The following is a 17104-nucleotide window of genomic DNA, read 5'->3' as shown; positions in this document are numbered from 1 at the left end:
TGAGCCACATCCCCAGCCCCAAGTATCCCACTTTTAATCACTCCATTTCATGGCTTCAAATCACTAGTAATTACATTTTCAAATTATTAATAGCTAGATTAGGTGTTCAATAAAGCATATTCATATGTACGCGTACTCACATATATATATTATGTGTATACAGAGGCAGTCTTTTAATACACAGCCTTAAGAAGAAGAGAAAGCAGAAGCAGCAGTAAGAAGAAAGGGTTGGGGGAGGATTTTTTCCTGAAATAAAAACCACAGTGAAGCAGAAAGTTTAATGAAAGGAACGATAAGAGAACATTTTCTACTGGTTACACCAACACCATTTGGAGTTAAATTTATACATCTGCTGGTATATCAAAAAACCTTGTATTCAAAAACATGATAAGGTTATCTTTGATTTCAGAATATGCTATTTTTCATGCTATTTCCTGATTTTGCCTTCAATGACAAATTTAAATTGGATTATAGTGATATTTTGGGGAGAAAATGATTTTATAAAAGAAACCACCAAGAAAAGCAGAAATTTTGTTTACTTCAAATTAACTGTGCTTTACATTAATAAACTCTATTAAATAGAGAACATTTTTTTACATTATGAAACTACACAATTTCAAAACACATACAGAGGCTTTCTTTCTTTTTTTTTTAGTATTTCATTTATTTATTTTTATGTGGTGCTGAGGCTGGAACCCAGCGCCTTGCAAGTGCTAGGCGAGCGCTCTACCGCTGAGCCACAACCGCAGCCCCTACAGAGGCTTTCTTTTAAACCCAAAATGCACAATAATTCTAAAAACTGAATTTATGGATACAAAGGAATAAAGGGAGACTACTGTATTGCAAAAAAAAAGGTTTAATTTCACTTTCAGAGACAACTACTTTTCTGGAAAGCAGATGTCACTCCCTAAAGTTTCCACTAAAGCCATCATCATTTCAAAAGGTCTTGGTGATGACCCAGATGGTTACCCAGGCTTATAAGGACAATGGGGAGTGGCAGCTAAATAAAGTGCCATAATCCTAATTGGCTTGAGTAAATTCATACACCAGTGCTTTAAAAACCAGCTCTGCATTTTTACTTTATACCACCGGTTTGAAAAAAAAAAGACGGAGGAGTGATTAGACACCAATGGTTTCGGCAGAAGACAACTCACTTCTCAGGAACTGACGGTGACGGGCTGTCGGTATCTGGAGGTGAGTGCACGACCACCGGAGGCTGAGGGGCTAGGGAAGGAAACGGGACGGCCATCAGATTTGCTCCAAGAGGTGCGAGGGCGCCGGTCTCGAAGCGGACGTGGGGTGGGGGCGGGGAACAGCACACAAACACAAACACAAACAAGCTCAGCGTCCCCCAGGTGGGCGGACCGACGCCACCTCACCATTCCCCGCCCCTGGACCCCGCGGCCCCCCTCGGACCCAAGGCCGGAACCCAGTGCGAAGCAACCTGGCTTTAGGAGCAAGGCAGCTGCCGCAGAGGCTCCGCTCACTGTAACGGCCGCGGAGCGACAAGCCTTTCAGTCAGTAGGTAGGAGACACCGTAGAGTCTCGATGTGGGCGGTGGGGGAGTGAAGCATTTCTCCTCTTCCTCTCACAAGCGCGCGGGAAGCAGCTTACCCACCCCCAACCCTGTCGCAGCTCCCACCTTCCGCCGCCGCCGCCTTGAGGGAAGTCGGAGCGACGGGGGTCACGGCGGGGGTCAGAGGGTAAAGGTCTTGCTCCCAGCAGCCTCCGCGGTGGATACGTCGCCATCTTGGATCCGCGGGACAAGAAAATTCATGCGGTGAGTTTTTGGCAAATTTTCGGAAGTCTGGCAGCGGGGCGCGCGGCGGGGGCGGCGGATTCGGGGCCCCCGCAAGGCGGGGGAATGCCTCGGGGCCGGCCCTGTCGCACTCGGGGTCCGCGGGTAGCGTCCCGGCCCGCCGCTTCCCGTTGCTTTTGTCTCGGCTCCAATCGAGAGAGGGAGAGCGGAGCGGGCGGGGAGGGGGGGTGGCGGCGGTGGAGGGAGGGAGGGGGTGTGTATGGGGGGTGGTGGACGGGACGTAAAGCGTCGCTGTACTCGGGCCGCTGCAGCGCCGGCTCCAGATCCTAGGCCCAGTCCTGTCCGCGGGCGGCCGGGCTTTTCCCGGACTCCACTCCCCCGGGCTCCCGCCAGCGCGGAGGAGCGGCTGCCGCCGCGCTGCTTCCTGGGGTGAAAAGAGAAGGTGGCAGCGCCGGCAGCCGAGGAGCCCCGGCCCGCTTTGGTCGGCTTTGCCACCTTCCCAGCAGCTGCTGGTCCCTGGTTCTTCACATTCTCTCAATTCACGCACATCATCCTCCACTTGTGTGTTTTTGTTTGTGTATGTAAGTGTAAGATGGGGGACACTGGTTAACGGGCCTCAGGAGCTTCCAGGCCCTGGGCTACCGAAGGCCGTGCATGGTGGAGGCAGGAGGAGTGCAACTGTGATGCTGCTTCTGCCACCGCACCCGGAGGTTGAAGCTTCCGTGGTGTAGTAGAGACCGAGTCCTGACGGTCCTGGGGAGGCGGAGGAACCCGAGACGCTGTTTTTGTTTGTGAAGTTGCAAGCCCTAATGTTTTTACTTCCGCCGGGGCCTCTCCACTTTTTGCTTTTAGGTCTTAAACTTTAAAGTTTCATGGAAGAAATGAATCGGATTAAGAGAAGCCCTTCCTAATTCTTAGTTGAGGTTCTGTTGTATGTCTAGAAAAAGCTTCTGACTCTTGGTAACTATGGCCCTTAGCGAAAACGAATAAGTTTTCTTTTGTAAAAGCATTTTTAAAATTTGCATTTATTCTGGGCGCTGTGAGTACGCTATCGTCCCCACAAAAGTCTTACATACGGGTACCACTGACTTCGGAAGGCACCTTAACATCAACTTCCTGCTAGTCCTAGTAGGCAGCTTCACTTTTCAACATCCAAAGACCACAAGTGCACCATATTTTCTTTCATTTTCGTAAAACTCTTGGTCAGAGGATCTTACTCCTTTATTTATTGTCTGGACAGTTCTTAATAATTAAGTACTCTGATAACATTTTTGGCATAATAGTTGAAAGTACTGTACTGATCACATGGAAAGCCATACTTGAATTTAAATGTTAAAAGTGGAACACATTTCCTGTCATGCTTGATAGTAAGAATTTTTAGAGCTCAAGAATCATAGGTGCCATTGTCCATTTGCTTGAAATAACATAAGTGGAGATTATTAATAAAGAATGGACTGGGGGGCATAGAAATTTAAAAGTATCTATTTACATACCCAGCTTTACATTGAGTTTGTGAATACTAGGTATATTTGACAGTAGTTCTTTGCCAAATGTCAGTAAGTTGATATCTTACAATTTGGGGAGGTAACTTTATCCCAGGTTTAAAGGGCTTATTAAGAATCTCAGTAGACTGAAATGATTAAATGTACATTCAAATGCATGTCCATCTACATTCAGGTCTTGTTTCATTGAAATGTTTCTTAAATGAACTAGAAGACCGAGATCCTTAGTAAACCCTGTATATTACATTACTCTTTGGTTTGTAGTTGTTTTGTAATATTAAATCTAAAGGAAAAGAAATACAAAATAAACTGAAAAAAGAAAAAAATTCCTCTAAAATTCCTTCTACTCTATCCACTTCTTTTCTTGACTTTGCAAGACCTCACTTAATTTAAAATAGTACTTCCCCCCTTTTATCTAAAGATTTGGATTGTAGGGCTTCCTGCTAATACCTTGAGTGGAAAAATGAGGGCAAAGTGCATGTTTGAATGATTTATACCATCTTCATTTGAGAAGTACCTGATCTTAAATATAAAATAAAGAATTCCAAATGATATACCTCCCTAAAAGAACTAATTTTTTTTTTTTTTTTGGTTTATTATTTTGGATGTTTAATTTACTTTTTGATTTTTCAGAGGTGCTTTATAGTTAAAACGTGAAAGTTCTCTTTATTCAAAAATTAGTAAGTACTTCAGATTTATGAGTAGATTTCGTTGGGAATAGTTCCAACCCAGTACTTTTGGTTTTTGTCTCTTTAGTAGATACTGGTGTTAAAAGTACTTAAACTATGAAAAATACCACTAAAGAATTTTTCACATTCCACGAGAAGTTATAGTTGGCTTTATAAAATTGTCTGATAATGCGGAAGAGTTTTAAAAAGTACTTCATATGTAAATATTGTGAGTAGACATTCATAAGCTAGTAAATGTAATTTTAGTTTACAATTTAATTTTTTGCCCTTTAAAAGAGATGTTCAGTGATAATAATATTTTTTTAACTAAAGTTTTTGTTAAGATCACATATTTAAAAATAAAGTCTGGATCTTATATGCTTCTTTAAATAAACATTTGAGGACAACTTAATGTGAATAGTGATACAGTCTGTGGAAAAGATACTTTCAAATATTTACAGTTTTATTTGTTACCTGGGCCCCTAGTGGACTTACTAAAACAAAGAAGCAGAAGAAGTTACCAGATAGAGCAGTTTTGGGGGCAGAGTTAATCTGAGTTCTACTGTAATGTTTGAATAGAATTACATACAGTATTTATCAAGATATCTAGTACTATGATAGGAGTCATTCTGGTCCTTGAGACAGGTGATTGTTCTTCCTTATCAAGGATGATTTCTACCTATAATATTTAAAGGAATTAAATTATGACATATACTAGATGTGTTGAAAAGAGCTTTGCTAAAATTGATGTTGTAGACAATTTGTCTTTGTAAAAAAAAAAAAAGTAGAAGAAAAATTAACTTTTACCTGAGCTTTATTTATTAAGCCCCTTTTCAATTTAAGTAATATATAATTTTTCTTGGTTTTCTGTTTGTCATGGTTTGATTTCTACTTTAGCTCATCACAAATCATGCTGATAAGGCATATTCATTTATATACTATTAAGACTGACCTGGAAATGAAATTCTTACTATTTTCTGACAGCTTGTTTTCTGAACTTTAGATGCAAATCTCTTGGCATGTCACTTAGGGGATATGCTGCATTATGAAATAAGAAAATGCTAAGAGCTCATAGCTTATACAAGAGGAAATGCACAACAGTGAGTTATGTAGGAAAAATTTTCTTTCCTGGACACTCTTTAATATTTTGTCTGTTCTTAGACTCAGGATCTAAGTTCATTTATATATAGTTAGGTATTTCATTTATATTTGCCATTTACTCTGAAATTTCCTTTTTCTTTTCATTCGTGTGTGTGTGTGTGTGTGTGTGTGTGTGTGTATGTGTGTATGCATTTGTGTTGGGGGTTAACTGTCACTTCTGTTGCTTCATAAACTTATTTAAAATTCTTCTCTGATATCACTTTGTTCATGAAATTTTTCTTGACTCCCAGAATTCTCATGCTATGTTGCATTTTATTCTTCAGACTTCCATTATCATATGTGTCACATTGTTTTGTAATTGGCTGTCTCTCCTTACCTTCCAGTGAAACATCCACTGGACTGTGAGCATCTGAGGGGTAGGGCTCTGTTTTGTTTGTATTTGAATTTCTGGTGCTTTCTATACTGCATAATACTTGGTAGGTTCTCCATAAACATGTCTTAACTGGAACTGTTTTGCCAGATTGTCTTTTGACACTTAATACTGACAGAGTGTTCATTTTCCAAGCCACAAACCAGAAGCAACAAGTTTGAAAAGATGGGGAGAAAGATGTCCTGTATTCCTTTACTGTCTTGAATCCTTTCTTATATTTGCTTATTTATCTATGATAAAATAAGTGGCTAGCTTCTTACAGAAATGTGTAGTCTGTATGGAACTAAGAAAATAATGTTAGGAATTGAGTGATTAAGGTCCTGTTTTGCTTTTGACTGTATTTCTTGCAGTATTTTATATGGCTACAATCATTAGTTGAAGAAGATACTTTGTATTTGTATTTATAAGGTAATACATATTTACCCCTAAATGGGGAGTTCCTGTTAGATTTGGGCTTTCTGAAGTTAAGATTCTGTGCCCCTCCCCCCTTTCCTGCTAATACCTGGTCCAATACTTAGTGCAAAGTAGAAGTTCTCAGTTTGAAAACCATTGTTCTTATGAAATTGGGTGAGAAGGTTTCATGTATACTTATCAGAGATGCAAGATACAAAAAGTTCTGAAAACTGATCTTTTTTTGTTTGTTTTTTAAACATGGTAAATTTCAATTGGAATTATTTCTCTTAACTTAATTAGTATTATATTATCCCTCTTACTGTAGTTTTCAAGCAGCTTAATATAGATATGTTAGTGTGTTTGATTACAGTTGCTGCCTAGACCACTTGGAGGATGTGATGCTATATGTGATATACTTTTTTACTTTTCTTTCTAAAATCTTAAAGATTATAATTTTGAGAAATTTCTGGCCATAAGGGTTTGGATAAGAGATTGTGAGCCACCTTTTGTTTGTTTTAGAGTTGTAGATATCAAAACAGGATAAATGACTTATTTAGTTGAGATGCTAATGTTTGGCTTATAATTTTAGAAATCTTTTCTTATATATTACTTGCCTATATATTTTCCAGGGACTTTTTGAATGACAATGTGTTTTTAAAAAGAGAATTTGATCTGGTACTCAGGCTACTAATCCTTTCTCTGCTTTTTCTGAATGGAAACTAAGTGTCTTATGGGAAACTAAATCTTCATTTAGTAACTAAAATAAGCAAGAGAAAAGTACTGTGGCCTGGCAATTTAGGTAGCAATAAAATGACTTGATTTTTGTCCAAACATATTGATACACCATTTTCCCACTTATATATTCAGAAGTAAAAACAACTCCATTGTGAGTCAGCATCTGGACAAAATGTAATGATTGATTATGTAAGATGGTATATTTGGTAGAGGAACATTTATTGGGTTTTATGACGTATCTGACAGGAATGTACTTTTGTGTTACTTTTACATTGTAAGGTATAGTGCTTATCCTGCTTATAAATTTCATAGTTTTCTGTTTGTAAGAGTCTTTCATATATAAGTAAAATAATAATATTCATTAAGTTTACCATACCAATTCAAAAGATCTGGATTCCTTTGGCCTTACTGTGGTTAGTATTTTAAAAATGCTTTACAGCTTGCAAAGTACTTCCAAATACATTATTTCAATTTTATATGGTTGTGGTTTTGATGTTAACTTTTAAAATAAATTTAACATTAACAATTACAAAGAATAGTCAGGATATTTAGATCAGTATAAAAATTAGAAGTTGGGAATTATGAAGGCCGTTTTCACCTAACTCAAAAGTCGACTTTATTTATTTTAGTACCCTCTATAGAGAAAATGATAAGATTAAGTTAGTGTAAGTGGAAGGTTTGCTTTTTGAAACTTGATCATCTTGCAGATAATTGGTAGAGAAATTTGAAAGAGAAGTAGCAGTAGGAAAGTTGTTTCAAACATGATTCTTAACAATACCCAACAGCTGTTCATTTTTAAAAAAATTCTAAACATTCATTTAGAAACACTCAAAACTTAGAAGAATACTATGAGAATAGGTAATAATACATTATATGATGTCGATGCCACATTTTGCATATTTCCTTATTGCACAGTTATTCTGTGAGGCAATCATGTGCTTAAGTAGATATGCCTTGAGCTTTCCCTTGATTTAGTAGTACACAAAATAGTACTTTTGGGATGTAGTTTTTGTGCTTTCTGCATGAGTGAGCATGTCTGGACAGAAAAATAAGCGTCATAAAACGTTCTAATGTGTGCAGTTTTATGAGAAATTCTAGGTGTATTCTTAGACATGTCAGCCTAAACTTTGAGGTCTACAGCAAAACCAATTAACCAGGCAGTAGAGCTAGCAATCTCAAAGTGTTTTAAAATTTAATCTATAATGCACTTTTGTGTATGTGTGTGAATCACATGTCCCAAAATATATGTATATATTTAAAACAATTGTAATCATATGCTTCTGGGATTTTGTGAAGCACATATTTGTGAATTGCTGGATTCAGTGATCTCTATAAAGTTACTGTCAACCCTAAAATTCTCTGTTTTTTTATATTAATTTTTTAATTTATATATGATAGTGGAGTGCATTACAATTCTTATTACACATAGAGAGCACAAATTTTTCATATCTCCGGTTGTATACAAAGTATATTCACACCAGTTCATGTCTTCATACTTGTACTTTGGATGATACTGTTCATCACATTCCACCATTATTTCTAACCCCATGTCCCTTCCCTTCCCCTCCCACCCCTCTGCCCTATCTAGAGTTAGTCTATTCCTCCCGTGCTCCCACTCCCTATCCCACTATGAACAGCCTCCTTATATCAAAGAAAATAGGCATTTGGGTTTTTGGGATTGGCTAACTTCACTTAGCATTATCTTCTCTAACTCTATTCATTTACCTGCAAATGCCATGATTTTATTCTCTTTTATTGCTGAGTAATATTCCGTTGTGTATATATGCCACATTTTTTTTTAATCCATTCATCTATGAAGGGCATCTAGGTTGGTTCCACAATTTAGCTATTGTGAATTGTGCTGCTATAAACATTGATGCGGCTGTGTCCCTGTAGCATGCTGTTTTTAAGTCCCTGGGTATAGACGGAGGAGAGAGATAGCTGGGTCAAATGGTGGTTTCATTCCCAATTTTCCAAGGAATCTCCATACTGCTTTCCACATTGACGGCACCAATTTGCAGTCCCACCAGCAGTGTATGAGTGTACCTTTTTCCCCCACATCCTTGCCAACACTTATTGTTGTTTGTATTCATAATAGCTGCCGTTCTGACTGGAGTGAGATGAAATCTTAGAGTAGTTTTGAAATTCTGTGTTTTTAAAATATTTATAAGACTTCTTTCTGCAGATGCAAGATTTGTAGAATTTACTTGATGTTGATTTGGATAGAAATTGTTTTAAACTTTAGGTTCTACTGGTTAGATATTAGCACTCTAGATGTTTTCAACTAAATCCTTTAGTGTTTGGGTGTTCTGTGTTAGAAATTATTTTTAGATTCTGTAAATATGATGGTGGTCAATAGAAGTTTTCATCTTCATCAAACTAATATTCTGTTGGGAAGTAAATACTTTTAGGTAGTCATAACCAATGAAGAAAATAAAGGTGGTTAAAGGTAACAGCAGTTGACTGGTTTTGAAGAACAGATTATTTTAAATAGAATGTTGAGAGAAGACTGCTGTGAAGGGGTCATTTGAGCAGAAACCAAAAAAGGAGAAAGCCATGCAAAAATCTTAGAGTGAATGGTTTACCAGGCAGAAGAAGTAGAAGGCTCTGAAGTAGGATCAAGTTTTGTGGTTTTGAAGATACCAAGATATTTTATAAACATTTGCTTAGTGCTTTCTGCATGAATGGGGTAAACACTGAAGTGAGGGAAGAGACAAATAAGATGTAATCCATTTAACTGCTGAAAATTTTGTGGTGGATCCTATAGTTACCCATGTCATTGTCTTTTTTATTTTTTTTTTTTTTGAATACTGGGGATCCAACCCAGAGCTTCAGTTGTTGGAGGCAAGAGCTCTACCATTAGCCTTTAATAAATTTTATCGGGAGCTCAAGGAAGAAGGAATTATTTTTCATTAAGTGAGCTTAAAAGTGTTTTCTAGCTCTGATGGAATTCAGGGTTTGTATACATTAGTGGAAAATGACATAAGAGAACAAATTTAAAATTTTCATCAATTTGTGTTTCCCTAAAATAATGAATGGTTTTAGGAATTTTTAGTTTTACAGTTTTAAATACTTCTTAGAAATCAGTTCATATTGTTTTTTATGTTTAATCAGATTACCTTGTATAGTTCAATAAATGTTAACTACGAGCTGTGCACCATTATACGTGTCCTCCATATTTCTCAAGCTTTTAAGTTTTGGTGGTGCATGCTGTAGAAATGCACTAGACTAGAGCAATCTTATTTTAAGTAATTAATGAATTGGTTCCAGGAGATAGTGCTTGAACTAGATTTCAAGTTTACTACATGGAAGCGGTAGGTCATCAGCAGTGTATTTGTCGGGAGAATATGCTGGATTTAGAAAATGGCAAGGTAATTCTTCATCAATCTTGATGGGGTTCTGGGATCTCATAGTTGAAGGAGTAAAATAGCTGCAGTATGAGAGATCTTTATTTTACGTTGGCTTTTTAGAGTACTACCAGTTTTTTAAATGGCTTTTTTAAAAACAGTAGTGATCAGATTTGTGCTTCAGAGGAAATTTTTATAATTACAAGCTTGATGGTGTATTATATGCCACAAAGTTTTAAAGAATTGTTTTGTCTCCCATTAGACAAATAAATATTTTGTATTCATAGATTTTTTATTCTTGTTTAATTATAACTTCAAAACTCTGTAATGTGTACCATCTGGAAAACTTGTTTGTGATACATATATACTAATGCCAATAGTTGGAAGTTTTGACATTAATAGATGAAATTTGATATGTAAGTTTTGAGGCAGGGGGCCGGGGTTATGGCTCAGTGGTAGAGCGCTCTCGCACATGCAAGGCTCTGGGTTCAATCCTCAGCACCACATATAAGTAAATAAAATGAAGTTATTAAAAAAAAAGTTTTGAGGCAGGCAAAATTTGAATGTTGTTATTTGACATAATTTGTAGGAATGATATTTAACATTACTTGGATAAATCAGAGTAATGCCAACAAAATCTATAGTGAAAAAAAATCACTCATAGAAGCTGATACTCTTATGTTCTTAGACATGCCTTTTTCCCCAATTCTGTGATACATGTGTTTTTAGATAAAAATATTATACCCAACAGTTATGCATTGATGTTAGATTGCCAGCATTGTTTAATTCTGACGTGCAGAAACACCCTAGATGAATGTTCTGGATAAAAAGAATTGATTCCCTATGAATGTAGTTTGAATTATTACTTTGATAGTATGCATTATATACCATTTTATAATGGCAAAAGTTAATGTTTTTACCATGGTGATTTGGAGCTACTCACGTTGTCTACTGGTCTATTTAGTTCATTTTTGGCTGAATAAAATAGAACTGATTATAACTATCTCCTATTAAACACAGTTAAATTGTGCTGAAATTTTACATAATTTTGCCTAAAAGTCTGAACAGCTAGCCAACCTGAATTTAAATCACTGTTTTGCTTTTTATTAGCTGTGTGACTTATCCTCCCTAAACTTCAGCTTTCTTGTTTGAAAAATGTGGATAAATAAAAATATTTACTTCAGAGTTGACATATAAGGACTAAAGGTTCATTTTGTTTTGTTTTTGTTTTTTGGAGTGGGAAATGTTACATTAAAGAAAAGCTTCTGAGGCATTTGAGAACTAGCTACTGTTTGATGCACTGTGCTCTATTATGTATCAAATTTGTAAATGTAAACAAGACTACAGTCTTGCTTTTCCAGTCTAGACATGCTTTTCCTACCAGAAATTTTGTTTAAATGGTGTCTGTGACGTATTATGTGTAGTATTTGGATAATAAATCTTAGCATTGCTCTACCTGTAGCACTTGGCACAGAATAGGGGACATTATAGATTATAGGCATATAATAATTTGTTAAATGATATCTAATTGATCTGCCATTTACAGCCTGAATAATGTGGAGTTATTTGTAGTAATTTTCTTAGTGCCTGTTTTCATTTATTTTTCTTTTGTACTGGAGATTGAATGCAGGGGCACTTTACCAGTGTGTCCCCAGTTCTTTTGATTTTGAGACAGGGTCTTGCTAAGTTGCTAAGGCTAGCCTAGAACTTGCGACTCTCTTGCCTCAGCCTACTGAGTCTCTGGGATTATAGGCATGTGCCACTGCACCTGACTCTCTCTCTATTTTCTTTGCCTTAAAATGAATAAAATATTTTTTCTTGGATGTGTTTAATGTGTTAAATTTTGATTCTGTAAAACTCATAACAGTATGTTTTTAACAGTGTTGGTTCTTACCCTTTTCTTTGATTTGAGCAAATATTTCCAAAATTCTGGAAATTTAGAGGAAATACTTGACATAGTACCTAAAAAAAAGTGTATTTTAAAATATTTTTAATTTTAATTTGTTATATATGACAACAGAATGCATTACAATTCATATTACACATATGGAGCACAATTTTTCCTATCTCTGGTTGTACACAAAGTAGAGTACTTAGGTAATGATGACCATCAAGTTCTACCTTCTTTCCTACCTGTATGTCCCCTACCCTCCCTTCCCTCCCCTTTTCCCTTTGCCCTATCTAGAATTAATTTAATATTCCTCCTGCCCTTGCACGCAGCATATTATGGATCAGCATCCTTAAATCAGAGAAATCATTTGGCATTTGTTTTTTGGGTATTGGCTAAATTTCACTTATTTTTTGAAAGTTGAAAAAGTCTGCCATCTATTACCTTTGAAAGTATGCTGATTTTTAATGGAGAAATAACATTTTGTGAACATTCCACATGGATCCAGAAGATGGAATCTAGTCTGGGCCTTAGAAACTTTTAGTTATGTGCTTAAACAAATCAATTAATATTGAAGAACTTTGTCTTTTAAAAAATAATTTATACCTCCCAGAGTAGCTGATGACAATTAAAGATAATTAAAAGCAAAGTATTTGGCTAACTGTAAAGCATGTTGAAAGGGTTTTAGTAGCTATTTCTGATTACTGGTTGTAACTAGTTAAGATGAATCTAGTTAAATATGTGATATTATCTTGTGATGATGTTACATTCATGAGATTTCTCCTTTATGCAGTTTAGTTTAATGAAATATCTGGCTTATTAGACTTTAGGACAGGGGAATTGAGAGATTATTGGAGTGGGCAAAAAACATTCTATGTTCATCATAGCAGGCCATTTAATATAGTACTTGATAATTTTGCATGCTGAAGTCCTGAGTCTTTCTGTTTGCAATTATATATAGTAGGAAGCCTGCTTCATACAGTTCATTCATAGATAAGGGTGAAGATCATGGATATTTTGGGGGTTATTTTTATTATTTCTTGTAACTATTTGCATTTGCATACTTTATCATGGTTAGTCAATTATATTTTTTGTAAGTAGGCTTGTCTTTTAAAAATTCATTTGTAACTGAACATAGAGAACATCAGTGTAATAGTTTGAAACTCCTGTATATTCTTTGCATATATAATGTTTGAAAAACTTAAGTCTCCCCCTCCCCCCCTTAAATCTGTAAGCTCTCTTATTTGAGGACTGAGCCTTTTTTGAGGGGTGTACTGGGGATTGAACTCGGGCACGCAACCACTGAGCCACATTCCTAGCCCTTTTTAGTATTTTATTTAGAGAGAGGGGCTCACTGAGTTGCTTAGTGACTCACTGTTTTTGAGGCTGGCTTTGAACTCATGATCCTCTTGCCTCACCCTCCTGAGCCACTGGGGTTATAGTTGTGCACCACAGAGTCTGGCTAGTGATGAGTCTTTTGAAGCATTAAAAGTAAATACCATATAAGGAAAGCAGAATAGCACTAAGTAGCTGCAATAGCAAAGTGAGGAAAGTGAATCAGACTAATGAATGTAGAAAATGATGGCTGTGCATTGAAGGAAAAGCACAGCTTATACTGTCATTCTTGTAAAACCTAGTTATTTTAAGTGCTTATTGTGTTTGCTGATTGATTATTTAACCTTGCAGTTATAAAAAGCTACTTTCAAGTAAAATACTTTTTTTGTTCTAATAACATTAAAACTCTATAGTAACTCACTCTGCCACCTCAGAGTAGAGCCTCATTTTTTTTCATAGTAACCAAGGCAGATAATTAAAAATCAAACGATTCATCTAAAATTTATTTATATAAAAACCTACAGGGCTGGGGTTGTAGCTCAGTGGTAGAGCACTCTCCTAGCACATGGGAGGCACTGGGTTCTATCCTCAGCACCACGTAAAAATAAATAAATAAAGGTATTGTCCCATCTATAACTAAAAAAAAAAAATTTAAAAACTACAGATTCTTGACAAAATATGCCTGTTCATAATTAATAATTTAATAAACTTAATGATTTAAATTTAATAATAATTTTATAATTATTGTCAGGCAAAACAGCGTGCTTAGGCATCTTATTCAGTTATGTCCATATGTGTATTATTCTAAGAAAAAGATAAATTAGCACATTTTGGAAATTAGAGTAACTAGAGAGTTTATTCTTCAGAATAGTCTATATCCCAAGGTAAAATATTGATAAGGCCTTTCTTTGTAATTGTATATGCCAGCATTGGACAAATAATATCTGTGCTAAAATATCAAGACATAACAAAGGTATATGTTTGCTTTTCTGTTAGCTTTAACAGTATTTCAGAAATGATTTATCTTTATTTCTGATTTATCAGTTGTCTCAAGAAAAAATGATTTAAGTTTCTTGATTTCTAAAACCTTATTCAAATTGATAATTTGAAAAGTTTTTATACACTGGGGCATCTTCAACCCAGGGAATTCTGAAGTGAAGTTTTTTTTTTTTAAGGGAAGACTCTTGTACAGAAATGACTAGTATTATAACTTAGCTATTTTAGTATTTTGGATTCCTCTCTGTGTGTGTATGTATATATATATATACACATATATTTGCTTATGTAGCAGCATGCTAAAGAAGCACTACTGTTAATATATTGGTTTTAAAATTTTTAATATGATGTAAAAAATGTGAGGGAATTGCTATGGTAAAAAGTAATAGTTATGGCATGCGTTTAATATAAGAAGGGTAGTAAGTAAAAATTAGGAAAAAAAGAAAAATTACTTCCAAGCCTGCAACCTCGAAAACTGTTAGCTAGGACAAACATTATTTGTCACTTTGTGTGTGTGCGCGCACATATCTTGTCTGTTTCTATTTGTAAGTACTACAGCCTCTTTGTTTTGCTTCCTGATTATTAAATAAAACATGGTGTGGAAACTTAGAAAATGAAGGAAAGTATAAAAAAGAGGAGGGAAAAGCTATCTAGAGACATCTATCGTTTACATTTTTGTAATAGAGAAATTGAGATATACTCATTTGTAATATTTACCCAAAACAAAACTCTTAATGGCCAAAGCATAACTGATTTAATGATTTCTTATTGTTGAATATTTCATTTTATTTTTATTTTCAGTTTCATAAATAGCACTCTGATGAACATTTGGCTGAATTTTAGTTTGTATGTTTGAATTTTTTTAAAGAAAGCATTCCTGTAAGTTTAATGTAATTTTGATGTATATGAATTCTGAAGTTAAGTAGCTCCAATGCTTAACAAATTTTTGTGTCCTTAGTCAAATTACTTTTCAAGCTTTAATGCCCTCTCTTATAAGAGTAAACATAATAATGGTACTTACTTCATGGGTTAGAAGGAGTAAATGACAATATTTACAGCATTTAGCATAACCTATGTACTGTAGGACCCATCTCAGAGAAGGCTTTCCCTAACTAACATTAAGTAAATCCTGTTCTCCATAGCATCTAAGGTTGAATATCCTTTATTCAGAATTCTGGGAAGTAGAAGTGTTTGAGATTTTTGGAGTTTTTTTTTTTTTCATTTTGGAATATTTATATAGACTTTACCAATTGAGTATCCCCAACCTGAGCAATATGGAATCTAAAGTGCTTAAATTTGAACTTTTTTGAATGTTATGTTGGCACTCAAAAAAGTTCTGTATATGATTATTTCAGATTTTGGATTTTTATATTAGAGATGATTAACTTGTACTGTAATTAGTCATTTAAAAGTTTGTCTTGCATTCTACCACTGGGTCATGAGTGGGGACTAAAGTAATGTTGTTTACTGATGTGTATTTGAAACCTCACACAGCCTGACAAATGACTATTTATTAAATATGAAAAGCTGTTTTTCAAAGTTTTTAATAGTTTATTAGACCAAAGCTGTGCTGATTTATATCCTTATTCTGTGAATTTTCTGTTTTTCACTCTGTTGTCAGTGATACTTAATATAGTTGTGTACAAACATTGTTCTATATTTTAAAGGTATAAATGATATTTTTAAAAATGTGAGTTTTTTAAATTTTTCTAAAGATTGAACTCTTTGTATTGTGTGATGACTTATATTTTATGTGTCTTCTGTTTATTTTCTTCATTCTCACTGATAAGAATAGAGTTAAAACTAATATGGGTTATATAATTCTGTCTGGTCCCTTGACAGGCATCATCCATACTTCGTGGTGTGGGGGAGGAGTAAATATGAGATGAAATTAATACAAACACAGTTCTTTTTCCACAATTGATCACCAAGTGGTTTAAACAGGATAAACTTAATGTAGGAATTTAAGAGAATTTTCGACTACTTTATTGTATCAACACAAAATGTAGTGAAGATAGGAAGTGTTAAAATTAGATTGTACTTTCATTTAAGCTTATGCTGTTTGGAGGGCTTGAAAATCTGAAAATAGTAATTTGCTCTGTGGGGTAGGCAAAGTGTGTACTGCATTAGATACTTTGTGTTACTAATTTATTTGTTCATTAGACAGATACTTGACTCTTATATGCCAGGCCCTGTTGTAGAGAATACAACAATATATTAAAAAAATAAAATAAAATAAAAACAAACATTGGTATGGCAGAAGGTAGTAAGGATGTGGAGAAAAAGACTAGGAGTATGTATTACATATGGGATGCAGATTTACATAGACTGGTCAGAAAAGTTCTTCCTCGGAAGGTGAATGGGTGAGCAATCCTGTGCATAATAGAAGAAAAGGATTTCAGGAAATGACAACAAAGAGCAAATACCCTGGAGAGGTAGTCTTGGTGTTTTATGATTGAAAAATTGCAAGGAAGTTTGTGTGGCTGCAGTGTAGCAGGAAAGAGAGACAATGGTAGATGGTTACAGAAAAGGTGGGGGACCAGGGCAAATGAGGAAAAAACATTGCTGAACCACCATAAAGACTAACTTTTACTTGGGATAAAATGATCTCATAGATCCTTTTTACATGTTATATAAAATTAGCTGAATTCTTTTCATTTTACAGTTGAATAGAGGTTCTGTTGGGTAACAAGTATGGAAACTTCTCTACTTAGAATGAGTTAAATATCTCAAGTTGAAAGTGCATTTAATACACAACCTACTTTAACAACATGGTTTACCAACACAATATTTTATACATTGCTGTGCTTCCCTGCTGCCACTCAGTACGTTGAAACAATATTGTATCACATGCTCCTAGCTCGGGAAAAGATCAAAATTCAAAGTTTGAATCATATTTTCTACTGAATGTAGATAGCTTTGGTACCATCATGATATAAAAAAAATCTTT

The 17104-nt window shown here is 35.3% G+C and overlaps 1 protein-coding gene across 4 annotated transcripts in view; it reads left to right on the top strand.

Moving 5' to 3' along the window:
• The first annotated feature begins 1701 nt into the window (after positions 1–1701).
• The window catches only part of Cnot2 (CCR4-NOT transcription complex subunit 2), a 100837-nt gene continuing 85434 nt past the window's right edge, over positions 1702–17104 (top strand). For 2 of the 4 annotated variants that reach the window (XM_071609684.1, XM_071609681.1), the window contains exon 1: positions 1702–1780. In XM_071609684.1, coding sequence (XP_071465785.1) covers positions 1776–1780 — 5 coding nt within the window. In that variant the 5' untranslated portion in view covers positions 1702–1775. The remainder of the gene's footprint in view (positions 1781–17104) is intronic. The other 2 variants (XM_027923430.3, XM_027923461.3) reach the window with 1 other exon arrangement.

This window comes from Marmota flaviventris, chromosome 3, assembly GCF_047511675.1.
Source record: "Marmota flaviventris isolate mMarFla1 chromosome 3, mMarFla1.hap1, whole genome shotgun sequence".
Lineage (NCBI taxonomy): Eukaryota > Metazoa > Chordata > Mammalia > Rodentia > Sciuridae > Marmota > Marmota flaviventris.
This window is presented reverse-complemented; position numbering and strand designations above follow the sequence as displayed.